The sequence below is a fragment of the Phoxinus phoxinus genome (genome assembly GCF_949152265.1).
Source record: "Phoxinus phoxinus genome assembly, chromosome: 1".
NCBI classification, from domain to species: Eukaryota; Metazoa; Chordata; class Actinopteri; order Cypriniformes; family Leuciscidae; genus Phoxinus; species Phoxinus phoxinus.
The window spans coordinates 16,078,988-16,105,762 of NC_136876.1; the positions used below are offsets into that span (position 1 = coordinate 16,078,988).

At 37.6% G+C, this 26,775-nt stretch overlaps 2 protein-coding genes across 6 annotated transcripts in view; one reads left to right on the forward strand and one right to left on the reverse strand.

Annotated features, from left to right (window-relative positions):
- Window positions 1-1,527: 1,527 nt before the first annotated feature.
- Window positions 1,528-13,612, reverse strand: dnaja3a (DnaJ heat shock protein family (Hsp40) member A3a). 5 transcript variants are annotated; one of them, XR_013797529.1, is made up of 13 exons: window positions 13,325-13,607; window positions 12,131-12,264; window positions 11,817-11,900; window positions 11,521-11,727; window positions 8,513-8,665; window positions 8,292-8,439; window positions 8,145-8,209; window positions 6,214-6,342; window positions 5,997-6,112; window positions 5,823-5,920; window positions 5,626-5,708; window positions 5,386-5,465; window positions 1,744-2,321 (listed from the first exon to the last, which is right to left on the reverse strand). XR_013797529.1 is itself a non-coding variant. In XM_079612132.1 (12 exons), the coding sequence occupies exons 1-11, from the start codon at window positions 13,527-13,529 to the stop codon at window positions 5,410-5,412; spliced, it is 1,395 nt and encodes a 464-aa protein (XP_079468258.1). In that variant the 5' UTR covers window positions 13,530-13,608; the 3' UTR covers window positions 1,538-2,321; window positions 5,386-5,409. The 5 variants fall into 5 exon arrangements, 3 of the variants coding, with proteins under 3 accessions (XP_079468259.1, XP_079468258.1, XP_079468260.1); XM_079612132.1 differs by lacking the exon at window positions 5,626-5,708 and having other exon boundaries at window positions 1,538-2,321; window positions 13,325-13,608; XR_013797528.1 differs by lacking the exon at window positions 5,386-5,465.
- A 1,299-nt stretch (window positions 13,613-14,911) lies between these two features.
- Window positions 14,912-26,775, forward strand: part of coro7 (coronin 7) — a 156,290-nt gene continuing 144,426 nt past the window's right edge. Inside the window, exons 1-4 of the mRNA XM_079612165.1 lie at window positions 14,912-15,062; window positions 22,919-23,015; window positions 23,157-23,237; window positions 23,435-23,505. Of these exons, the coding sequence (XP_079468291.1) occupies window positions 15,003-15,062; window positions 22,919-23,015; window positions 23,157-23,237; window positions 23,435-23,505 (309 nt within the window). The 5' untranslated portion in view covers window positions 14,912-15,002. The remainder of the gene's footprint in view (window positions 15,063-22,918; window positions 23,016-23,156; window positions 23,238-23,434; window positions 23,506-26,775) is intronic.

Sequence of the window (26,775 nt, forward strand, 5' to 3'; positions counted from 1 at the left end):
ATAATAAATACAAAAAACTATAAATGCCACATTGTTATACCAAACATAAATTAACTAACATGAATGCTCAGATTTTGGATTTCTTACTTTGATTTGATAGGGCCACTGTGCTTATCTATTCCCTTTTAATGCATTCCATGAACTTGTGGCTTCCTTATATTCTTTATAATGATGACAGATTCATAGAATACAATAAGCATCATTGATCGTGACACTTTTGAAAATAAAGAAGCAGGCTGTTTAGTGACGCATACTAGTAGCTTTGTCAGTTGTTCTAATATTTTGCAGGCTAAGATAAAAGTTTGCCTTTACATCATATACCACTTGCACTTGGTCAGAACACTGTTTGACACCCTGAGCAACACAAAAAAGAGCCTCCACACTGCAGAGCACCAACTATAAAATGTTTGCTTTACTTTTTAGCAACACTTAAATACATAAATAAATACCAAGAACAGCAATGAAAACAACTTTGTAATCCATCAGTGCAGACTTGGTGTACTAGATTTGAGCAGAGAGATCGAGTAACAATCTATAAGTACCAAAGTGTATTTACACCAGGTCAAGGTTTGATGATTTGATTCAAATCAGACAGATTCACAGCTGATTGAAAGACAAAGTGAATGAACAAGGAAGGAAGTAAGACTAATGTTTGGAGTCTCTGGGATAAAACTCTGAGGAATCCTGTTCAGCATCTCTTTGGGAAAGATTCTCAAGAGCTGCCATGTCCAATGTTTCGAACCCAGTTCGATTCTCATATGCATATGTGGTACAAAAGATGTTAAGCTGATTCTGAAATATATTGTACAGCCCATTGCCATTCATGAAATCATATTACATTTGATTAAAAAAAGTTTTTGGGTGGACTATCCCTTTAAGATAATTTTTTTTGCATCATTCCACATGTCTGTTACTTACCCTGGGAAACAAAGTTGTTCTCAAATTTCTGTAAGAACTCAACAATATGGCTGCAGGCAGCGATGACTGGCCCAACTCCATGTTATATTTTTTTATTAACCTAATTATTTAATTATATAAACCTGGTTCTATGCTTTTATTTTGTTAATTGAAATTGATAGAAAAAGCCCTAAGAGATTTCTTATCCATTAATGCAGGCAAAAGTACACAAGTTAAAACTCTAAAACCACCAAAAGTATACTGACACTATTATCACCCCAACATCCTGCCAGTCAGTCTGCTACAGTCCAGAATCAACCGACAATATGTCTGACTAACCAAAATAAGCCTTGTACTCCAATCTTGTTTCATGGAACAGCCCTCAGGTGATATTGCGTATTTACTGATCATAAAATACAGCATCACCAACACTGCAATACTATAGCACTGTTGTAGCAATCAGATATCTAGTTTCCTAACCTCTACAAAATAATAGCACGTTATATCAAATAAAAGATTAGACAATTTACTTGCTAAGTTTAAGACAATTACTTTCCATACGCTTTAAACTCAACCAATTACATTTCAGTCCCTGCCAACATAGTTGTGAAGTTAAAATCTTATTGAATTGAGTGTCCTTCATATAAAATCATTTTATTTTAAGACAATATATGTCATGTTTTTTTGTTTATTTTACAGTAAAGCTAACAACACTTACTAGTTTTTTCCACTCATGTTAAACAATAAAATTAGTGCGGTTTTAAAGTAAAAAAAAAATACTTTTTTTGTGAAAAAGAATTAATGCATCTGAATAGACTCTATATTCAACAACATAAACAGTCATTTATATGTTACACAGAGATTTTATTACTTATTGCATATTTATCTCTACAATAACATTAAATTGATTTTAATATTAACAGTGGTCTATGTACACTGCAAATGAAGCAGAATGATGTAACATTCAGTGACAAACAGCACAAACAATCTTGAATATTGGACTTGATTAATCTGAAACGTTTATGGTTACTGAAGTAAAGTTTTCCCATCCGTTTGTGAATCACTTCATCTCAGAATATCAGAAAACGAAAGAACTGACTACGTAACACCTTGACGTAAAAAATTACAGACCAAAGACCATTTAGGTGCTAAGGATGTTTCAGGTAAGACGGGTGCATGTGCGCAAATCATATTCCTCTGGGATTTGGAGGAATCTTCTCTTAGAAGTCAATGATAGATCCAGAGCTCTTCATTGCCGCCATCGCATGTGCAGTTTCTGATGAGGGATCAAGTTGAATTCAATGCTGCATGTGTCCAACAACAGAAGACTCGTCTCCTTCTCTTGTATGTCCATCAGGTTTTACAGTGAATCTGAATCTCCACAAGAAAGATCCAAGTCTCTTAATGTCCAGTGGATCTTTTACCTGTAAAGACAAACAAATGGAAGAATGAATCTATGAGATGCAAAAGTTCAGGGGTTTTCAATCTTTTAAATGCCATGAATCAATGTCCTAAAATTTAAAAGGCATACAGTTTCTTGTATAAAGACCCCATTAATCCAGTGTAAGTATTTAAATGTCTAAAATATTATTTGGATAATATTTAGTTTCTATTATACTACAGGGCCGTTGAATGCTTGAATCTGATTGGTTGACGAACGTTCTAAGGTGTGCAATTATTTTCAGGGAACCGCACGGCTAAAGTAGTCCCGGCAGGTCTTGACCGCATTACAGTCTCATATCACTTCGCGTAGTTGACTGTAATAACGGAAAATAGGATACAATTCATAACAAGAAAAACTATGCGCTTGATCTGCAATTTTCAATGTCTAGCTTCACAATCAATGGAAACATGCAGTTTAATTTGAATAAATAAAGTATATAGTCCTATCTATAATCAATAGAAAATAGAAAAATAGGCTAAATAAGTGGATAGTCCTTCAGCACAGGTTTTTATTGCAGATAATATAACAAATAAATAATTATTGATAGGCTTACTTGTTATAAGGGCTTTGCGTTTAATTTATTAGGCTAGTCTACTGTCATCTGTCAAGAACAGGAAAAAAAGAATGAACAAATTAATTCAAACGAATTGAATTAATAAATAAATAATATTGACGCACATGCTTTTCTGTCTCATTGCAACATCTCTCTCTCCCTCTCTCTCTCTCTAATAACTGCATTAATAACTGCATAAAGCCGGGGACACACTTTAAAGCTGGTTATGAATGTAATTTGATACTTATGACTGAACGCGTGTTCAGCGCGCTCAGTCGGGGTTTAAAATCTGCTGCATTCGATGGAAACAGTCAGCCAGTCGTTAAGTGTGTGTCCCCAGCATTAGTCTGCTATCAGCGGCTCAAACCTCCGTTACTAACTCTAAAATGACGTTTTGGAATTAGCAACGGAGGCATATGGGTTTAGATGCGCAAGAAATTAGTCCTACAAACAAGAGCGTTTTAATGACAAAAACTTTACAAACGTCTTGAAATACATCATCTGAACAATGTTTGGAGGTGTGGTAACTGTAGTATAAGCGGAATAATTGACGACAGGCTGTTGAATTATTAGAAAAATAATGCACACCCGAGGTGTAACGGCCACTCCGCGACACCTCGGGTGTGCATTATTTTTAAAGTTTAAGTAATCATTATTAAATTGTTTTCCAACTCATTATAGTGTTATGGGTGTAACGTTTCTCGGTAAAAAAAAAAGAATCGAACCGTACCGATGTCCACCCAAGGTTCGGCACGCACTTGAACCGGGACGCCTAGCAATCTATATGGTTTCTTGAAAATAAATAAAGCAGAAAGACAGACAGAGTTAGGCTAATGTATGTTTCTGTCGATGGATACACATCATGGCTTCCCTTAAACTTTGTTCAATGCGAGTGCAGTATGCTATAATATGACCAGTCATTTTCGCCATCGTCACTCAGGTGTTGACAGTGCGCGCGAGACCTGAAGAGCACACACTGCTCTCAGTGTTTAAACTAAACTCATTTAAGCCTTGCCAATTTAACCATTCAAGCGCAAGACAGGAAAGAAAGCTTGCGCGTGTGCTGTGAGAAGATTTGTGCACTCATCTGACGAGCGCTCGCGGAAAGTGCATGTACAGAGCGCAAATACTGTGTTTTCTTTCAAGTCTTGTGCTTGAACGGACAAATTCCCACAAAAATGAGGTCAACATGCCTGTCTTGGCGAGTATCCTAGCAAAAATAGTAGGTTATGTCTTAAGCGAATTTAAACAAGTAAAGAGAGAACGCATGTGTAATCTGTATTTTGGATCCATGCATTGTCTTAAAGTGACAGAAGAATATTCCTGCTGTCTGCGTTTTTAATGAAATCACTAACTGCTCCTGAATGAATAGCTTTTGTAACTTTAATAATGTTTCATCTTTATTGAATTTATACAGTGAAGATTCTATGCAATGTTGTTTTACATTTAAATTACTACTTTATTCAATTTAGGTACCTAAAAACTACTGTTAGATACCTGAATAATCGGAAGAGAACGGTTTATTTTATTTGCCCTATTGTATTTATTTATTTGTGGTGTTGCTTGTAGTTTGATTTTTTGTTCTTATTTTCTTTATTTTTATTTGACAGTAGTTCTTTTTTCCCTGAACATAGCACCTAGCCGTACCGTACCGAAACCGTGACCCTAAAATCGTGATAAAACCGAACAGTTAGTAATTTGAACTAATACACCCCTAGTTGGAATACTGCATGTATTTACCTATTTATTTTAATATAATATTCATTCTTTCTTTGTTAATTTACTTATTATGAGTAATATAGCTGCAGATGTGAGATATACTGTATATAGTACAAATGAGAGAAGTCACAATTACAATTTTATTGTAGTTTAGTCAACATAAACCTGGAAGTGCAAAAGAAAACAGTAATTTGACAAGCTTTCGCCGTTTTTCAAGTATTTCTGATGGTTGAAAGTCAGCCAAAAACAACATTTTATTTTTTAATCTATCGTTTTTATTTTAATAAAAAATTTGAATATTTATTTTAATTATTTTATACTCTTTCTGTAAAAATGTCCACAGACGCTCTAGCCAGGGTTGCCAGGTCTGCCAAACAAAACTAGCCCAATGGCCAATCAAAAACAGTCCAAATCTAGCCAAATGACTATTTCAAAAAAAAAAAATCTACTTGCAACCCTGCATCTAGCATTCCTTAGCGTTAGCATTTCTAGCCCAGTTTGAAAACCCCTGCAATAGATATTGAATGGAGATAATAAGTCTTACTAATAACTTCAAAGCTGATTAAATAAAATGAATCTACTTATTACTGTTCATTTAGTCATTTCACATATATTAACACATTAAGAGAGTTTCAGGTGTCCACAAATCCTATTTTGAAGGATTTAAAGACAGCCGCAAACCACGGTAATAAAATTTTACTTAGGCTTTTCCAATCCCTAAAATCATTCAAATGGTTTTCAGGGAGTCGTATCTTAAAACAAATCATCGTACCTGCTTTGTGGCTGTCAGGAGGAGTTAAACATTTTCTTTCTGTTTGTGCCCTGTCCCAGTCTGATTATTACTGCCCCCTCCTGGACAGAGACAGGCACTGGCTTTAACATGACCGCCCCAGACTCCACTGTAAACGTGACTGAACTAATGGCGCTTTTCCACTGTGTGATACGACTCGGCTCGCTTTGCTTTTCCACTGCAGTTAGAACTACTTCAAAGTGGGTGGGATTATAGACTGACCGTGATGCTGCTAGTGGGTTTGGGTGTCGTGTTGCAAATTCAATGACTCTGGTATTGCCGATTCTCTCCGACCAATCAGTGATCTGCAGTGTTTACACGGCACATTTTAGTATCGGTACGGCTCGCTTGGAACCTCAACCGAGGTGGTACTATTTAATTGATCCATACCGTGCAGTGGAAAAGCGCAATAACACTACCTGTAGTGGTGCTGGTCACGCCACTGACGGTTCCCTCCACATCGGTCTCGTCCTCCGCGTAGCTCATCATAAGGCCTCGTTGTCGGTCTGTCAACATCCTGGACAGGAGACAAACGGATGGATCAGTCAATTTAATGCTCAAAAGTGACATAAAACATATGTAAGAAGTCTTACTTGGGGATTTTGATCTTGACGTGGACGTAGTGGTCACCGTAACCGTAGCCGCTGACCCGCGGTATACCTTTTCCAGAGAGCCGGATCCTCTGGTCGGTCTGGGTTCCAGCTGGGATCTACGAGAACATTCACTGAGTGAACGACTGTGTTTACATGCATAAGAAAATCCAGATTAGTTTTAGAATAGGGTCATGTTAACATCACCAAGATGTCCCACCGAGAGATTGACGGTCTCGTTCAGTCCTTGCGCTCGGACCGTGCCGCCCAATATGGCCTGAGCCACAGAGATCCCGACGTCTGAGTGGATGTCAGCGCCGTCTCTCCTGAAGATCGGACTCTTCTGGACCTGAGAACATGGACACAGATGATTAGCATAGAGTACTCAAGCTGGACCTGGGATTACAGATCCTGCTAAATACAGTCTATTCAATGGAAACAGACACTTGACTATGAAGCATCACTGAATTTACTTAAACTGGACTATGACACTATTTTCTTCTAGATCTGCTGTAAAGTACAGCAGAAACCAACTTTATTGCACTACTTTCCTGTTATCACTGTGAAGCTGCTTTGAAACAATCTGTATTGTAAAATAAAGGTGACTTCAGTCTTCAGACTGATCAGGTAATAAAAGCACAACAGATCTTTTAGGTCTGTATAGACGTGACAGCCGCATTTGCAAACAAATATTAGTGTCATTTTTGTAATCAGCTTCAGGCAAATCAGCAAATAAAATCATTGGTTATTAGTAAACTTTTTGTCTGTCTCAGAATTATTTAACTCTTTTCTACTGTAAATTATAAATGTTTGGATAGAATTTACTGGCACTTCATAAAATAGCAAATTGGAGCTTCAGTTTGAATGCCGTTTAAAAAAAAATCTGTTCAAACAGTACATTTATAATACAAGTTATCAGCAATTAATGAATAATTATCAAAATGTGTAATAAATATTATATTAAGTTCTAATAAATATGAATGAATACATACATTATATTAAAATATACTAAGATTAAATGTTTTTATTAATTGCATTATTTGTTGAAATATTAATTGCATTAGCAAAACAATTAAAGTGTCTAATTGAAACATGCACATGAATTTGAAAACATCTGGTTTGTTTGCTTTTGCTTCAATGACAGCAGCACTTATACAGATTTTTTTTTAGCAACATAGACATAGCAAATTTTTTTTTTTTTGACAATAATCTTCCTAGTTTTAGATTTTTTTAGAATGTCAATATTTTTTTATTATTTCAGATTGTCAATGTAGACCCAAACTTTTGAACAAAACAGTCCTTATATAAATGCTGTTCAATGCACGATTCTGATTGGTTAACAAATGAACTACGGTGTGCAACTAGTTCCAGAATCCGGAGTTCCATATCACTTCACCAATTGACAAATTTCAGGTAATTTCAGTTATTTCAAAGCCTAAAACAGCAAATGAACCAAAACCCACAAAACTTAAACTGACCAAGGAGATTTTGCACCGGAGAAACGTGTTCGTAGTGTTAAAATCAAATCTAATTCAAATTGTGATAAATCTGCAAAAAAGACTGCTATTGAAACCTGAAGTTTTGTGTGTTTCTAAGTGAATGACTGGCACAGTTTGGTCTACTAAGGTCTACAACTCAAGGTCTTTATAGGGGCTTTCGCACCGGAAGAACCTTTTCATAGTTCCTAGAACCATTGGATTTTGGCGTGTTCGCACTGCAGGAACTAGGAACTATATAACTATTGGCAGGAACTATATAACTATTGGCGGAAGTACCTGCTTGTCGCAGTGTTCACACCGCAGAAACTGGGAATTTTAGTTAGGCTATAGGAACGCCTGTTGGGAGGACTAACTCTTACTTTAGTGTAGGGTGTAATCGAGCACAATAGGAACTACCAGTAACAACAGTAAGTGTATGGTAAGTACAACGGTACCAGTAAGTAAGTGATGGTGATTGGCTGAATGCATGCCATAACAAAACACAGGCACCCGCCATTTTTTCAACCAGGAAAATGGCCCTAGGGGAAGATTTAATCCTCTGGGGAACTGCCCTGTTGGCTGGTTCCTATAACCACCCGGTGCGAAAGCCCTTCATGTAATCACTTGACGTGCTTATAGACTTCCTAAAACCTCAACGCAGTGATATACTCACTCTGAACGTAATGAAGATCTCTTTCTTCCCCACAGGCATTCGGACCGTCTGCCCATCTTCAATTCCTGAACAACACAGTAAACAAAAGCTCAAAACTCAACTCCTTCACCGAAACCTGTCTCACCCAAAGACGACAGGCTAACTCACCAGCCGGAACAGGCACCGTGACGGTCCTCCTCTGTTTGGTCTGTCCCGTTCCTCGGCACGCCGTACAGGGCGATGTGATGACCGAGCCCCTCCCGCCACAGCGCCGGCAGGTGGACCGCATCACGAAAGGCCCCGTGTTCACCGTCTCCTACACGGACAAACGCTACGTTGAGTTATTGGACATGGCTAAATGACTGGACGTGCTCGAGGGCGTCACTTACCATGCCGGTCCCGTTGCAGTTCCCGCAGTGCTGGACTTTAGATCCGGGCTCATGGCCTCGGCCGTCACAGCGCTGACACGTGCCCTCGACGCTGACGGTAATCTCCTTATTCACTCCTTTGGCGGCCTGAGCGAACGTGAGCTCCATGACATACTGTTAACAAACAGAATAGAGTGTTTATGGATATATGAGAGCATCAACTGAAAGAATCACAGAATCCAGGCATACAATTGGAATTTACTGTATAGTCACGGAATTTGGCCAAATTTGGAATAACAAATCAAAATTAGGGCTGTACAATAATTCAAATTGTGATAAATCTGCAAAAAGGACTGCTATTGAAAGGTTGGTGGTTCAATCCCCGGTTCCACTTGACCAAGTGTCGAGGTGTCCATGAGCAAGACACCTGACCCCAGCTGCTCCCGACGAGCTGGATGGCGCCTTGCATGGCTGACACCGCCGTCGGTGTATGAATGGGTGAATGTGAGGCAAAAATGTAAAGCGCTTTGGTGGCCATTGGGTCTGTGAAAGCGCTATATAAATGCAGTCCATTTACCATAGTTCCTAGTAGTGATGTCGAAAACTAAAAAAATGTCTTGACCGACCACCGAGCCTCAATTTCACAACTCTGTCGCATCTCTCCGCCGCTCTGCCTCCCGCTCGCACACACACACACGGCGCCGACCTTCCACTCATGTCACTTTTAAATCCCCTACAGCGCGAAACATGAGTCCCGCAAACACGGCGCAGAGGAGCTTGTATGTAATCGGAGGACAAACGCCTCCTTAGTTTCGAAATGGTTTGGGTACAAGGTGATCGCGTTGAAAATAAAGGCGTTTGTCTAGCGTTAGCAGCTCATTTGAAACATTGCCGTGGCTCATTTAAGAAAATGACAGCTCCGAAGAGACGACGCTTTAGTTTGAGGTAGTGCTAACAATAATAAAGAAAGATGATGATGATCATCATCACCTTATCTGTTACCACTGAAAATGTAGATGTAATGTATTTTCATATTTAAGCACTGTAGTATCACACAACTTACATCTGTGTCATACTTTGTGGTGAAATGGTCCCACACACTACTTTTCTTTGCACGCTTCATCCTGTCGTCTGCCCTGGCTCTAACCTCGAGTGTGTTAGCCTGTAGCCTTTACTTTTCGCAAACCTTGTGAGTGCGCGAACCCAAACGCTGTGACCTCGCGCCACATGTTTTTATTGGCGAGTTATGAAAAATGTAATGTGAGGGATTTGTTCACTTCACACAAAAAGATCTTGGAATGAGACGGCTAACTGTAGTAGCGTATAGTCCACTGTCTATAATAGCCTAATTTAGAGATCACTTTTTTTTTTTTTTACCGACTACCGACAACTTTGATCGGTTAACGTTGATACGGTCAACCATCAGTCAAACGGTCATCGGTTAACATCCCTAGTTCCTAGAACCATTGGCGGAAGTACCCAGATTTTGGCGTGTTCGCACTGCAGGAACTAGGAACTATTTTAGTTCTAGAAACTCCTTTTGGACGAACTAATTTAGCTCCTACTTTAGAGTCGGGTCTAAACCAGCACTATGGGAACTACCAGTGACTTTAGTGACGCTGATTGGCCGAACGCACATGAAACACCAGCACCCGCCATTTTAAAAAAAGCTGTGTAAACACAGAATATAGCCTATACATTTACCCCACAAACTAACTCTACGAACATGGAAAACGGTGATAGATCGACCTCTTAAACATTATGCTAAGGAGAAAATCCAACGCAACTTTGGGGGGACCAAGCTAAACATGATTATGTATTTCTGCTCAGCTAGCGACACTGGATATCAACCACACGGCAAACGCTAATACCTTTTCATATACGGTCTCTTTTCTATGTATAACAATTCTATCTAATAACGTTTAGACAGGACTGTTAACCAGATCGTAAACTAATGAACACAGAGATTGCGAGCACTGTGTGCTCAGGCTCCGGCGTTCTCAGCGCTGTCAAAATAAAGGTCCGCCGCGTAGTCAAAATTAAAGTCACACCAACAAAGCACAGCTTATGTCACTTCAGAGTTCCTACTGGCGGTGTGAATGCAACCAGTAAAAATAATTTGGCTAGTATGAAACCAGTTTGGAACCAGTTTTTATAGTTTGGCTAGTCCTGCGACTTTAAAGAGTTGGCGGAGTTGTTCAGAAGCGACACCGAGGATGAAGAATTCAATGGACTCATGTGGAATGAGATTGCGGGAGCTTGGTGAACTTGCTTAACGGTAACTTGTTGGACTCGCTGGCTTGTTATGTTAATTTAGCCTATTCAGCCTCCCAGGTATATGTTCTTTATGCTATTGTGTCGCTGAATAACTGTCAATGTGTTACGTTAACATACCGGACACCTATTCAGCCTGTTGTTCAGTGTGCTATTGTGGAGCTGAATAACTTGTCTTTCCAGATTAAATGTCTGTTCTTGGTCTTGGTCTTGGATTTTGTGAAATAAATTTCTAAATAAATGCGCCTTAGCCTATATGTTTTTTTCCTCTTCATGACGCATTTTTTGACTGATGCGAATTATACTTCGGAGCGACTTATAGTCCGGTACCTTAATCATTCTAAAAATATATTACTATTGCATTGTAAAATCTACTTAAAAGTAATAACCACACATTTAAAAAAAAAATCATTATTATGATATAGTTTCATTATTATTTTTTTAAAGAGAATTATAAGAGATTCTTATATTCAAGTTTTAATTTACACAGTAAAGTTCTGTTGTGCAGGAACAAGAAAATAAATAGTAAAAAAATGGCCACAAAAAAAGGCAAAATGTTATTTTTTTACTGCATTTTTTAAGACTGACTAAATTGAGTTTTATGAACTCATTTAGACATGCTTTTTAATGACTAAAATTGAATGAAACCATTAAAACTGAATCCGAAATCAGACTAATTTAAACCAAAAGTCCATTTTCCGTAACATCGGCCACACAGAAATGCGATACATCTACAGAGGAGACCATAATCTGACCTCTTGTGGCTGATCGAAGATGGCATTGAAATCCCCGAAGCCTCGCGCTCCGGAAAACTCGCCAAAGATCTTGCGGAAAAGCTCCTCTGGGTCGATGCTGGCTCCTCCGCCCCAGTACTGCTGATGTCCCCCGCCGGCCTGACCCGTATTGAAGCCGGCGGAGCCATACGTGTCGTACTGTTTCCTCTTCCCCTCGTCACTGAGCACCTGAGGACGAAACATCAGCCCAATGGAAACGCATTATTTCAACTGGACTCGGATATCAGAACAAGCTTTGGTGGAGAGAAGCTTCAAACCTCGTAGGCTTCAGCCAGCTGCGCAAACTTCTCCTTAGCTTGGGGGTCGTCTTTGTTAGTGTCTGGATGATACTTCTTTGCCATCTGAATGGGGAAAGAACGAACCATGGTCAAAAGCCAGAAATTACACCGGGGCTAGTTGTCACACACTTTACTCCAGTGATTATTTTGTCTAAATTTACCACTGCTTTACAAAAAAAAAAAGCTAGTTAACAACATTTCAATTGTTACTTCCCAGGAAAAGAGATACCCGAATTGTGACAACTAGCCCCGGTCTATATAGAAGGCAAACTCACACTAGTCAGGTGTCTCACCTGGTAATAAGCTTTCTTAATCTCCTTCTGTGTTGCAGAGCGTGGAACTCCTAAGATCTGGTAGAAGTCCTGTTTTCTCACAGGAGAGCTGGTGTGGAACGACATCTTGCACATGAGATGAGAAGGGCCCACGGCTGTGACACACAATACCATAATTACTTATGATTCCAATTATGAACAGCATATTTACTACGGTTTTACTACTGTAACATGCAGCACCTACAGCATTTTAACAATAAATACCATCTTCAGGTCAGGTCCTTTTTCAGGAACCAAATGGAAACAGAGAACGGCCATTGTAAAACTGAGCAAAACACCACATCACAACATAACCATCACACCAAGGGGTATTTTGAAAATGCTTTCCCAGTCAGCAACATTTTGTCGGCCCAGATCCGGGCCACATCTGGTACATGTGGATTCCACCTAGGGCTGTAAACGATTAATCACGATTAATCGAATCCAAAATAAAAGTTTGTGTTTACATAATATATGTGTGTGAATTGTGTATAATTATTTTGTATATATAAATACACCCACATGCATGTATATATTTGAGAAATATTTGCATTTATATACTGCATATATATATTTATATTATATATAAATATAACTATTTTATATATAAGTAACACATTTTTCTTAAATGTATACATGCATGTGTGTGTATTTATATATACAAAATAATTATACACAATTCACACACACAATAAACATAATTATTTTGGTTACAGCCCTAATTCAACCCGTACCAGATGTGGCCATGCAAACTATGTTGCTGTCTGGTTACATTATTTTATTTCTAATAATAATAACAACCCATAGTAGACTCGTGTAACTAAACTTATGTCTTTACTAACGTTAGTCCGGCTGACAGTCACTGCTAAACTGCAACAAGGTCAGAGAAGTTTCTGGAAAATTAGCCAAACCACGTATGTAATTTCTCTTTAGATCCAAACTCTTTTATTCACACATTATCGATTAGGTAGTTCTTGATCAATGTGATTACGTGCATGTATTGATCAGTGCTCCATGTTTGCTTTTGACCTACATGTTGCAATTGAACGTATATGGTTATCATCATGTCCTCTAACATATGAAGCTGAATCTATATCGATCAGCTCGGACCTGATTTTTAAACGCAGAGTTAGTAGTTTGTAATGTGCAGTTGGATGCTCAGGCCTTCTCTCTCACCTGTCATGCCTCTCAATGTCACCGCGCTCCCGGCTCCTCCAGCGACCCCGACGCGCGTTGCCCAGATCTGCCGGCCCGACAGCGTCGAGACCCGCCTGTAGGCGTCATGCGCCCTGGAGATGAAGGGTGAGCAGGCCCGTGTGTGGCTGCAGGACACGGCCACTGTGATCCAACGTGCGGAGCTGCGAGCCGCGGAACACGCCATCTTTGCCACTCACTGACACGAGAGCGACTGCGCATGTGCACTGCGAGCGGCACACGCATGCGCATTACTGTTAAGAGGCAGATTCTTGGTTAGCCTGGCCATTTCTTTATGAACACATGTGAATTGAAATAGTGGATGGGCTCGTCTATTTGCTGTCTATGAAACTGATTGGGCTATATAACACTTTTGAGGATTTTTTGTTTAATGCATCTCAACATTAATCACAACTCATTATAGTGAAATACGATTTACGATGCGAAGCCAAAATATATATATTTTTTAAATAATCTCTATCTATCTATCTATCTATCTATCTATCTATCTATCTATCTATCTATCTATCTATCTATCTATCTATCTATCTATCTATCTATCTATCTATCTATCTATCTATCTATCTATCTATCTATCTATATCTATCTATCTATCTATCATCTATCTATCTATCTATCTATCTATCTATCTATCTATCTATCTATCTATCTATCTATCTATCTATCTATCTATCTATCTATATATCTGTCTATCTGTCTATAGAAATGTTTATTTAATGTTTATTTATTTACTTGCTTACTTATGAAATATGTGAGTGAGCATAACTGAGAAGAACGTTACACAATAGTGCAAAGCATTTGCAATGAGCAATTGCTTTTATGATGTACACAACTTACTAGATGATGTGGTTGAACAAGTAACGTTAGTTTTGAAGATTTCAGTTGTGATCTTAGAAATGTACCAAAGTGACCGAGAAAAACTGTACAGGCATTATAAACATTCCATGTCAGATATTTATGGAACAACCATGCATGTCTGACATATTTCTATAACTGAATGAATACTTTTGCATGTGATGGCTCACACAATGAAATAATGTTTAGAAGTTATGAAGAGTTTGACAGTTTGTGCATGTTTGACATGTATCTGTGCAAATTGTAGATAATACTCTTTTGCACGTAGGCTATGTTCCAAAGTGAACAAGATAGGCTTATTGTTCAGAGATCATTCTGAATGTATTGTTTTAAAGAAAAATAAGAATAATTCGAGAATTGAGCAATTGAGAAAAACAAAAAAAGTGTGTATCTTTTTTCAAACAGTGTAAAAAGACATTTTTGTAATTTTTCATTTTCTTTTAGGGGAGGATAGGGTATATGAACATTATCCTAAACTGTTTAAATATATATATACGTTTTATAAATATCCTAACTATAGGCTATTGGAGTCCATGATGCATTTTTGTAAGTGAGTTCAAAGCTTCATTAAAAGCACCGACTGCGTTTTTATTTCGCAGACATGCCATAATACTGCGTGATTTACTGAACGGCCCGTAGTGCGAGTTTATGATTTGTAAATCAGCGTTTGAGCGACGCGTATCGCGCGCGCCAGCTCTGCGTCACAGAAACGCACTCATTCAAACGCACAGGATCACAACAGCGAGACACCCGGAAGGTTCAAACGCGCGACCATCAGCTCAGAATGAATCGCTTTAAGACGTCCAAATATAAGAACACCACTCCGAAAATCCCCAAGAAAGATGTGAGTACAGCCTCCCTGCGCTCCAGAGCCAGCGGGACAGCGCGTGATATCGTTGAGCGTCTTGTGATTTGGGTTTCGAGCAGAAGGAGTGGTGCCGATGCACTGATGGTGTCTTAACTTCCTCTGTCCTCAACTGAAGCTTCATGCACTTTAATATGCAGGATATTTAGCCTAGGCATTGCATATGCATGTGTTGTGTATGAGTGATATGATGACGGTGTCATTCCATGCAGAATATGTTATGAAGAAGATGCATTGAATACAGTTCGTTGAGATTGATTGAACTTCGTGTTTTACAAAATGCCATATGCGTATAGTGCATTCAAAGATGCGTATCAATTCACATGACACTGACATAACTTAGCTGTCATTTAGAAATGTAGGTGAATAACAATAGCAAAAAGTTAAAAATATAAAAGGTTGTGCGTTTGGTGAGCAGATTCAATGTGATAACCAAGGACTAATTAGCCTTCAAGATGAAGTAATTGAATCAATTAATAATTACTTTAACAAAAGTTAAATATTCTGATTGATGTTGAGAGTATTAACGACAATTCAAGCTTTTTTCCACAATACTAAATGAAAACACTACAACCCAAATTCAAATTCACTGCAAAGAAAACAAATATTTCCAAATGTAATTTTTTTTAATAACAAAATGGTCCATTTCTAAGGGGATGTTTACAAGACAACAATGTACTAAAAATGAAAAATTCACTACGCACATGACGTCACCGTTTTCACAAAATCGTGTTTTTGTCGTTTACACAGAGAAGATAACAGTATAGTTTTCAAAAACTTGCACTTTGAAACCTGTTTTCAAAAGTTTTCTTTTTCAGGCCCCCAAAATATTGTAGTGTATAAATTAACAGCAAAAACGCATACACAAATTCAGTTTTTCGTTGAAAACGGTGTTGTGTAAACGCCCCCAAAATGCCATCAAATGAACAGATATGCTTTATTTATTTATTTTTATAATGGAATGTTTTAATGGAACATTGTAAAACAAATTGCATTTCACTTATTGATTTATTGAATTATGTATTGATTTATTGTTTCAAAATAAGGGTACATTTTACACGGCAATGATGTATTTAAAGCGGAAACGTTTTTCCTTCGTGTTTTTCGCGTACAGTCGGCAACATTGTCACACGGATCCGCGACTGAAAACGACTGAAACACTTTATTGTCATGCCAGGCCAGTAGATGGCGATGCCACTTTGTAAAGAAACTCTACGCACCTATAGACTATAATACACATGCGCATGACGTTGCCGTTTTCACAAATTCATGTTTTTGTAGTTTACATGGAGACAATAATAGTATAGTTTTCAGAAACTTCCACTTTGAAACCCGTTTTCAGGCCCCCAGAACACCATTGTCGTGTAAATGAACGGCCAAAACGCATAAAAACTTTTGAGTTGAAAACGGTGTCGTGTAAACGGCCCCTAATTCGTAAATTATTTGCCATGTTGGTTTTGTAAGGCTGGAAAAACTGGTTGGAGAGATAGACTCTAGACTTGAGAAGTTTAGAGAAATTGGCACACAAAGGAAGGTTGTCTCTTGGCAAATGGTCTCTTACCCCCAAAAGGTGTCATCTCTGAATGTAAATTCCCATTGTTAACATGTGAAAGAGGTTTTGGCTATTTAATGGAATGCAGCAGAGGAATCGGGGCGTTTTCTGTGTCCAGACTGGCCCATGATGGCTGGGAGTGACCGAGACACCCAGCCTCATGTATTTATTCAGGTTGGGTTCGCATCTCTTTATTCATGTTTTGTATTGGTTATCTTTGAATTGATTATACAATTGACCTGATACCTGATTTAATAAATTGTTACATTTGATTATTCAAACTGATTTTGACCTTGTTCATTTAATAGTTTAAAAGTAATAGTCAAACATTCGCTTACTTTTAGTGATGCATAGATATTATCAAAACCTTTCATTTATGTAGTCAGATGAAATAACAAGTAAATACATATGAGAAATGTATTGCATTTAACCCAAAATACTGGGTTTTGGGACCCAGTAGCCTATTGGAAATATTGGAAATCCTCATTGGACCAATATAGCGCGGCTTACAGTTTGTTACCTCGGCACTTTTTCGCCTGCTCACATAGGCTAGTTTTTTGTTGAAACAACTACAACTTGTGATGCAGTAGAATGATTTTTCTTCATTCTAGTCTCCTGTTTCTTGTGGTCAGTGTGACCTCTTCACATTCCTGGGGCCTCATTTATAAAACTGTGCGTAGGATCCTTACTAAAAGTGTACGTGCGTCCAAAACATAGACAGTATATAAGATGGACACAGCGACCCCATAGACTTCAACGGAGAAAAGTGAAGCCCATTTGAAGCACTCACTTCCTGATCGCCAGGCGAACTGCGCAGGCTCAAACTGAGCTTGAACACGTGAGCAACGTGTCTGACAGCTGTCTGTCTTCTAGTAGCTGTGCGGAGAGAAATCTGAATAATTCCCTAACGAATCTCGCAGAGACGGAGAGCGTGAGCATTAGCTGTCCATGAGCTAGCTGTAGGATCAACTTTATCACTCTCTGTGGGCTACTCCCTTCACTTTATTGGACTTAATGCCTCCACGTTCCCCCGATTGCCTGCGAGCTTCTCCGCCGGTCTATACGGTAATTTCTCTACAGTGCGACAGAGAGTCGCGTGAGTTATGACGCAATCGTTAGCCTATTTTTACAAAAACGGCTTCTACGGGGCCATAACGTAAGGTACAAGGTAATGGAGCCTTTTATACATTGTCGAGTTTCTTTAGAAATAAATAATGGACAAATGGAGTCTTTGGACGCCTCAGATGTAAAGTTATTCGCTGTCAAAGTGACGCAAAAATGAATGGGAGTCAATGGAATGCTAACAGCAGGTGAAGTTCTGCTACAATGGCGGCGCCCGCGGAGGCTTCAGTTTCCGGCGGATGGATTACCCCCTTGGTCCAAAAGCCAAAAATGGCGTGCGCAAAAAAAAAATCTGACTTCTAAAACCGTGCATACGCCAGAACCTGCGCAGGATTCACTTTATAAATCCCAGTCAGCAGAAGATTGTGCGCACATGCGTCTCCTCCCCGAAATAACCATATATGGAGCTTACAACGCCTAGTTTTACTATGCATATCCTCATCTGCATATCATTTGCATATGATTATTCATCTACGTGATAACATGTTTAACGGTACAAGACATTAGGAAAATATGAAATACGGATGTGCTGTCACATTACATTAATAAAAACCATTTAGTAGCCTATCTTTGCCTTGTTTTTGAATAAATAAATCAAATAGTGTAAAATACATTTCAGAGAAAGTTTTTCTCAATCTTTTCCACTGACCAAGTAGTATTTTTAATTGATTTATATTTTTAATGGAAACAGATAGACCTTGTTGTGCATTATATTTGCACAATCTGCTATTATCATGATAAGCAATTATCTCTGAGGTTAAAACATTTAAACACAGCATGCCAAAGGAAAAGTGTTCAAAAGCATTGCATCCACGACAAATATTTATAGGCTATTCATTGAATATATATATATATTTTTTAAACTTTTCAGTAAATGTCATGTAGTTTAAGTTTAAATCATTGTTTTATATAAACTGTAGCCTATTTATGATTAGGACTCATATTGAAGATTTACAGTTTTACTTCATCTGCCGTTAGATATGTGTCAGTTTCACTAAACGGCCCAACGCGCTCGCTGGCGCGGACATTTAAGGTGTGGATATTTGCTTCAAGTGATAGGCTTGGTGAGTGAAATTATATTTGTATTATCTTTCTGTATATGTATACATTTTATTTCGATTTTCTGTCTAAAAGTGACCAAAAAGACATTTAACTCCAGCTCACCATCGGTGTCGCCAAACTGCTCCGTCTGCAAAACGTTCGTACGCATGGGTCAGAGTTTGCGTGCAGGTGCGCACATTTTCCCGTCAACTTAATTTTTATAAATCACAACTAATGCGTCGGAAGTGGCGTACGCCTCTTTCTAGGCCTGTTTTGTGCGTACGCAATGGTTATAAATGAGGCCCCTGAGCTGTATATGATCAAGTGTTTGTGTGTGCGTAGGACACATGTAGAAGTGATGTGTGAATGTCACTACATAACAATATATCTACGGTAATTAAGTGCCATTTTGTCACTGTTGTGATCTCACATCTGTTGTTTTCTTATCAGTCATATGATATAGCGCTGTGATTTTCATCTGGCTTTATTTCAGGACCCAGTTTTGACATCAAGTGGCGACTCAGCACAGCGTTTAAACTGTTTTTCTATGAAAAACCCTTAAAGGGGTCATCGGATGCAAAATTCAGTTTTATATGGTGTTTGCATATAAATGTGTCTTTGCAGTGTGTGGACACAACCACCATACAATGAAAAAAATGTTCTAAGCAAAAAGCAAAATGCATGTATACTGCTCATGCTCCGCCCACGACCTCTGACGGACTGTCCCGTATTAGCATATTTCCCGTATTAGTATCTTCCGTATTAGCATATTTCCGCTCTCAGCCATTTGTATACTGTCCACCAAGGCAGCACTTTACGTGTCTTGTGTCGACACGCCCCGCGCGGAAGAGAGGGGTGGGGTGAGTAGTTGCTCATTATCATTTAAAGAGACATGCAACGAAACGGGTCGCTCAATTTAACAACACATGCCCCCGAACCCCCCTATCAAGATCACTTTTGGAACCTCAGTTGGCTATTTAAAACTTCCTGCATATGACCCTGGGTGGAGACCATTTGTGCAAAAATATTTCATTAGCCGCTCCCACATTTAATATGGGCTCAATCACTGTTATAAATATGAGGGGTTCCTTGGAAATGTTTTTCCCCTGTAAGGGGTCCCTGGCTCCAACATGTTTGAGAACCCCTGGTTTAGGTCACATGACAGGAGGTCACACACTGTTAAAGATTGACGGACGAGTTTGTGTTTTGAGGACGTTCAGCTGAGCGTCCGGTTGTAAAGCGCTGACCGATGCTGCTGTAAGTGGAAGATGAGATCAGAAAGAAATGAATACTTCTATTCAGCAAGGTTGCATTAAATTGATCAAAAATGACATTACACACATTTATTATGTTACAAAACGATTTATGCTATCCCAAAACAAAATGTATCACGGTTCCCACAATAACATGAAGCAGCAAGACTGTTTCAGAAATAATCCGAAATGTTTATTGAGCATCAAATCATCATATCAGAATGATTTCTGAAGGATCACGTGACACTGAAGACTGGAGTAATGATGCTGAAAATTCAGCTTTGATCACTGGAATAAATTACATTTTAAAACAAATTAAAATATAAAATAAATGCAGCCTTGGTGAGCAGAAGTGATTATTAAAAAAATCTATACCAATCCCAAACTTTAGGCTCAGGTTCCTCCTTCAGTGTGAGTCTGGTGTCATTTCACCAGTTTGATTGTCCAGATTGCAGGTGATACTTGTCTGTGTGTAATAGGTATGGCCAGAACTGGAGGGTTTGGTTTTGTATGTCAGGTTTTTAGTTTCATAATGCATATTTCCTGTGCTTTTTAAGGCCTTATTGACATATTTAATCTCTAATGCACTGGCTTGTCACCTCATCATGCCTGTGTTTCTCTGTAATCCTGACGCGTGTCTCATAGGCCTGAGTGTTTTCTCACAGACCGTCGTCCCTCTGAGTGTCTTCTCTCAGGTCCAGGACAGCTCTCGCTCACTCTCTGCGTGTTGTTTCTTGTTGACATTCTGGATGGATTTGAAACCATACAGCTGCCCTTTGCAGGAGCCCTTCTGCATTTACGTGTGTGTGTCTGTGTGTGTGTGTGTGTGTGTGTGTCCGTTGGCTGGAGAAAGTGCTGTGTTTCTATCCGTTTCCTCTTTCCTGTTTGTTTGTGATGTCGGATGCATCAGCTGGTTTGATTCAGTGTCGTCTTTTGTCAACATCTCAAGGCTTTTGCTGTGTGTTCCAGTGTTATTTTAGTATTATTTATATACTATTATAGTATTTACTATTTTAATTTAGCTTTGTTTTATTAAGTTAAGTTTTAGTCATTTTGTTATGTGATTTTTGTCTTTTTTATTTTTTTACATTTCTGTTTAGTCCCAACTTATATATATTTTACTTTGTTTAAATGTGTATATATATTTTTTTTTTGTAATTTAAGTTTTATATATGTATATATAACTTAAATTACAATATATATATATATAACTTAAATAAAAAATTATTTAAAATATATTAAATATAAAAATATATATATTTTTGTAATTTAAGTAAAATTTTTCTATTCAGTGTTTATTTTATTTCTGATAAATAAATTAGAGATTCAGTGATTTTTTTTTTATTTTATTTTGGTTAACAATAACAACACCGCTGTGTTCTTTCTTTAGCACAGCTGTTTCGCTTCCTCCCTTTTGAAGTAATTTTATCTCGGCTGTCAAGAGAAACATTGTGGCTTTTAAGTTTTGCGGCCACGTCCTCATCGCAACCACGGCTTTGTTACCCAGTCCGACAGCCAGTGAACCACACATGCTACACTGAGTCCACAAGCACAGATGTGAACACGTGTCTGACAGGTTGCAAGCGTGCCGTCCTATCGTGCACGTGTGTTACTGTTGCAGAACAGAACTCGGTACTCAAGGCGGCAATAAAGTTTCCTTCAGATGTCTGTTCTTGTGCTGGATGGCTATAAACATGGCAGCAGTTTAACTCTGAAGCACAGGTATGGTTTAGCTCTGAGGACACAAACAGTTGGGACACTATTTAGGGTCGCCACTTAAAGCCAAATCTGAAGGAAAAAGTAACCGTAGATCTTCAGAACATTTTTCGATAGCTTGGACACTTTTTTGACCTAAAATATTTTCTTTGTAGATTTTTAGTGACTATTTCAACAATTTAAAAATACATTTGCATGTCATGGTTCTCTCTGATGTTGGTTGATGATCACATGATTTGCAGGTGAACATAAAATATGTAATATTGTTTTGTAAGTGACTGTTTTTATATACAAACAACACATAGTTAAGTTTGTTGTTATTTTAGAATTAGTTATTTTAATTTGACAATCTGCTTAATTTTTTTGTTATGTTTTCATTATTTTATTTTAAAAAAACTTATTTTATTCAGTTAGTATTATTTTTAAATTATTTATTTATTGGTTTTAATTTTAGTATTTCTTTTAAAGTGAATTATTTTAATTTTATATTATGACTTTCATTTTTAGTAAGTTTTTATTTTTAAATGACTTATTTCGATGACATTTTCTTTAATTTCTAGTGTTATATACTCATTATTTATTTAATAATTATTTAAATGTATTATGATTTTCATTTTTTGTAAGTTTTTATTTTAAAATTAGTTATTTATTTAAATTTTACATTATGCTTTCATTTTTATTAGTGTTATATTTGTATTATTTCTATTTTAACAAATCCCCCCCCCCCTCCCACATTTTTATGATTTTATTTTTACTAAATTTTGATTTTAAAATTAGTTATTAATTTACATTATTATGCTTACATTTATATAAATATATATATATATATATATATATATTTTATGATTTACAATTTTTACGTTTTTAAATTACTTATTTTATATGTTCACAGTTTTATTATCCAGTGTTATTTTCATAGCAGGAGTTTGCGCACTTTGAGAAGTTTGAGAAAGTCTGTCCTGTGGCATCAAAACCCTTTCTGAAACCTTTATTTTTCTAAAAGGATGGTGCCAGATGCTTTAGTAGTGTTGGTGTAGTCAGTGTCTCGAGGGTTTCAAATATTGTCACGTATTTGTACGTCACAATGAAAGCATGTTGATGATTCCTCACCAGCAACACCGATTTAACAACATCCCTGTCTTTCTGTCCAGGGCTGGATTGCAAACGTACGAGGAGGTTCCTTCTCTTCTCAGGGCAACCACATCAAATCCAGCTGCGGCCTCGTGGCCTTCAACACGGATCAGGCCGGTACGAACCCTTGATTCTGTCTGTCTGAACCTGTCTGCACACTAACGGCAGATCAGATTAAACAGCAGGAGAACCAGTCCGTCTTGAGTTTGGTAAACAGTGTTTCTGAAGGTAGTAATCGTGTGTGTTCTGTCTCTGGAGGAGGTGGAATGGTCGGCCTGTCTTCTGTGGATGCCGGATCTGACGGGAAGTGGACCGTGACCCAGATTTCATGCCATGCTGGTAAGACTCAGTGCTACAGGTGCAACGAACATGCTCACGCTCGGCTCATTTAACTTCATTTGGAGGAAAAAACGGATGTCTGGGAGGATGCCTGGAGTTAATAAATAAAACTGTGGGAGATGCAATGTCACGGTTTACTAAAAATAAAACCTATATGACTTTGTCCTGATTCTCTTTTCCCGATCTTTCTGTCCCAGACCTGGTGACCGACCTGGACTTCTCTCCGTCTGATGACTATCTGTTGGCGACCTGCTCGGCTGATGAGACCGTAAGTGAGACCACAATATATTATTTTATTCAGTCAGAAGCTCTAGTAGCAGCCTGAAGACTTATTAACCTGATTCTTTCCTGGTATATTGATATAAATAAACCTAAATATATATATATATAGGCTATTTGTGTATTTACTCAGACCACTTGAGAAGTTAATCAATAATTCTTTATTTATTTCTACACTGATTTATTTATTTATCTATTTTTTTCATTAATTTATTCATCTATTTTTACATTTATTTTTTTTTTTATTTATGTATTTATTTTAGAAAATTATGTGTTTTCTTACATTCATTTATTTTTGATTGTATTTTTAATTTATTTGATTTTTTTTTTTTTTTACATTTTTTTACATATTTTCATTTGATTATTTTTAAATGTATTTATGTTTAGTTTTTTTATGATTAATTTATTTAAATGTACTTATTTATTTTTAATTTATTAATTTTAATGTTTACTTTTATTTAGTTTTTGTTTATTTATTTATTTTTTGTAGAATGAGAATCAAAAAGTTTTTTTTTGCTTACCCACTAAACCCTCAACCATAAATGTGTTTACTGGTTGCAAAGCTTTAATTTGAATTAGAAAGATTCTTTATTCAAGTGTTTTTTCTTGGTTCAGTCTTTAAGAATGTGCATCATTGGCCATCAGCAGAGAGCCACATGCTTTTATTAATGGCATCTGTTGATCTGTTGAGTTGTTTTGTCTGTTCAACATAACAACAGAACAGCAAACACGCACACAATCACGTTACTCTGGAGGTATTGTTATATCATCTTCTATAAACAGGATTTTTAGCAGCTGTAAGGCCACACAGATGTTGAGGTTGGCAGACGCCGCTGTCACTCGGGTCCCGCATTAAAAGCTGTGATTTGAAAGCTCAGCAGAATGAAGAGACAAACACAGATGAGGCTCTTGATATCCGTCTGCTGATGCCTTCATATTTCTGCACAGCTGGCCTCCACCTGACATCTGCTCCAGTGTATTTCTGAGTCAGTGGAGTTTAGTGTTTAGTAGTCCCAGCACAGCACACTCCGACTGAGAGCCGCTCCGTTAGGGATTTTTCCCATGGAAACTTGTCTGTCTGTCTGTCTGTCTTTTTCTCTGTCTGTCTGTCTTTTATCTGTCTGTCTTTTATCTGTCTGTCTTTTATCTGTCTGTCTTTTATCTGTCTGTCTGTCTTTTATCTGTCTGTCTGTCTTTTATCTGTCTGTCTTTCTGTCTGTCTTTTATCTGTCTGTCTGTCTTTTATCTGTCTGTATGTCTTTTATCTGTCTGTCTGTCTTTTATCGGTCTGTCTTTTATCTGTCTGTCTGTCTTTTATCTGTCTGTCTGTCTTTTATCTGTCTGTCTGTCTTTTATCTGTCTGTCTGTCTTTTATCTGTCTGTCTTTTATCTGTCTGTCTGTCTGTCTGTCTGTCTTTTATCTGTCTGTCTGTCTGTCTTTTATCTGTCTGTCTTTTATCTGTCTGTCTTTTATCTGTCTGTCTTTTATCTGTCTGTCTGTCTTTTATCTGTCTGTCTGTCTGTCTTTTATCTGTCTGTCTTTTATCTGTCTGTCTGTCTTTTATCTGTCTGTCTTTTATCTGTCTGTCTGTATTTTATCTATCTGTCTGTCTGTCTATCTTTTATCTGTCTGTCTTTTATCTGTCTGTCTGTCTTTTATCTGTCTGTCTGTCTTTTATCTGTCTGTCTGTCTTTTATCTGTCTGTCTTTTATCTGTCTGTCTGTCTTTTATCTGTCTGTCTGTCTTTTATCTGTCTGTCTTTTATCTGTCTGTCTGTCTTTTATCTATCTGTCTGTCTGTCTGTCTTTTATCTGTCTGTCTGTCTTTTATCTGTCTGTCTTTTATCTGTCTGTCTGTCTTTTATTTGTCTGTCTGTCTTTTATCTGTCTGTCTGTCTTTTATCTGTCTGTCTTTTATCTGTCTGTCTGTCTTTTATCTGTCTGTCTTTCTGTCTGTCTGTCTGTCTTTTATATGTCTGTCTTTTATCTATCCGTCTTTTATCTGTCTGTCTTTTATCTATCTGTCTGTCTTTTTTCTGTCTGTCTGTCTGTCTTTTATCTGTCTGTTTCTGTCTCTTTTATCTGTTGGTCTGTCTTTTATCTGTCTGTCTATCTTTTATCTGTCTGTCTGTCTGTCTGTCTTTTATCTGTCTGTCTTTTATCTGTCTGTCTTTTATCTGTCTGTCTTTTATCTATCTGTCTTTTATCTATCTGTCTGTCTTTTATCTGTCTGTCTGTCTGTCTTTTATCTGTCTGTCTATCTTTTATCTGTCTGTCTTTTATCTATCTGTCTGTCTTTTATCTGTCTGTCTTTTATCTATCTGTCTGTCTTTTATCTGTCTGTCTGTCTGTCTTTTATCTGTCTGTTTCTGTCTCTTTTATCTGTTGGTCTGTCTTTTATCTGTCTGTCTATCTTTTATCTGTCTGTCTGTCTGTCTTTTATCTGTCTGTCTGTCTTTTATCTGTCTGTCTTTTATCTGTCTGTCTGTCTTTTATCTGTCTGTCTGTCTTTTATCTGTCTGTCTTTTATCTGTCTGTCTTTTATCTGTCTGTCTTTTATCTGTATGTCTGTCTTTCTGTCTGTCTTTTATCTGTCTGTCTGTCTGTCTTTTATCTGTCTGTCTGTCTGTCTGTCTTTTATCTGTCTGTTTCTGTCTCTTTTATCTGTTGGTCTGTCTTTTATCTGTCTGTCTATCTTTTATCTGTCTGTCTGTCTGTCTTTTATCTGTCTGTCTTTTATCTGTCTGTTTCTGTCTCTTTTATCTGTTGGTCTGTCTTTTATCTGTCTGTCTATCTTTTATCTGTCTGTCTGTCTGTCTTTTATCTGTCTGTCTTTTATCTGTCTGTCTGTCTGTCTGTCTGTCTTTTATCTGTCTGTTTCTGTCTCTTTTATCTGTTGGTCTGTCTTTTATCTGTCTGTCTATCTTTTATCTGTCTGTCTGTCTGTCTGTCTGTCTGTCTGTCTGTCTGTCTTTTATCTGTCTGTCTTTTATCTGTCTGTCTTTTATCTGTCTGTCTTTTATCTGTCTGTCTGTCTTTCTGTCTGTCTTTCTGTCTTTTATCTGTCTGTCTGTCTTTTATCTGTCTGTCTGTCTGTCTTTTATATGTCTGTCTGTCTGTCTTGTATCTGTCTTATTTATTAGTACACACTGACAAATTGTGCACCATTAGACCATGACATTTTTTAAGACTGTGAATAGTGATTGATGTTGTGTTGTTTACTGTTTTTAAAAAGACTGTATACAAATTTAGCACATGT

Excerpts from the sequence above, each read along its gene's own strand:
- dnaja3a (XM_079612132.1), bottom strand. The coding sequence starts at position 13,529 with ATGGCGTGTTCCGCGGCTCGCAGCTCCGCACGTTGGATCACAGTGGCC. Across the intron at positions 8,210-8,291 it reads CACGGTGCCTGTTCCGGCTG|GAATTGAAGATGGGCAGACG; the intron begins GTGAGTTAGCCT and ends TGTGTTGTTCAG. Across the intron at positions 6,343-8,144 it reads AGATCTTCATTACGTTCAGA|GTCCAGAAGAGTCCGATCTT; the intron begins GTGAGTATATCA and ends CCATGTTCTCAG.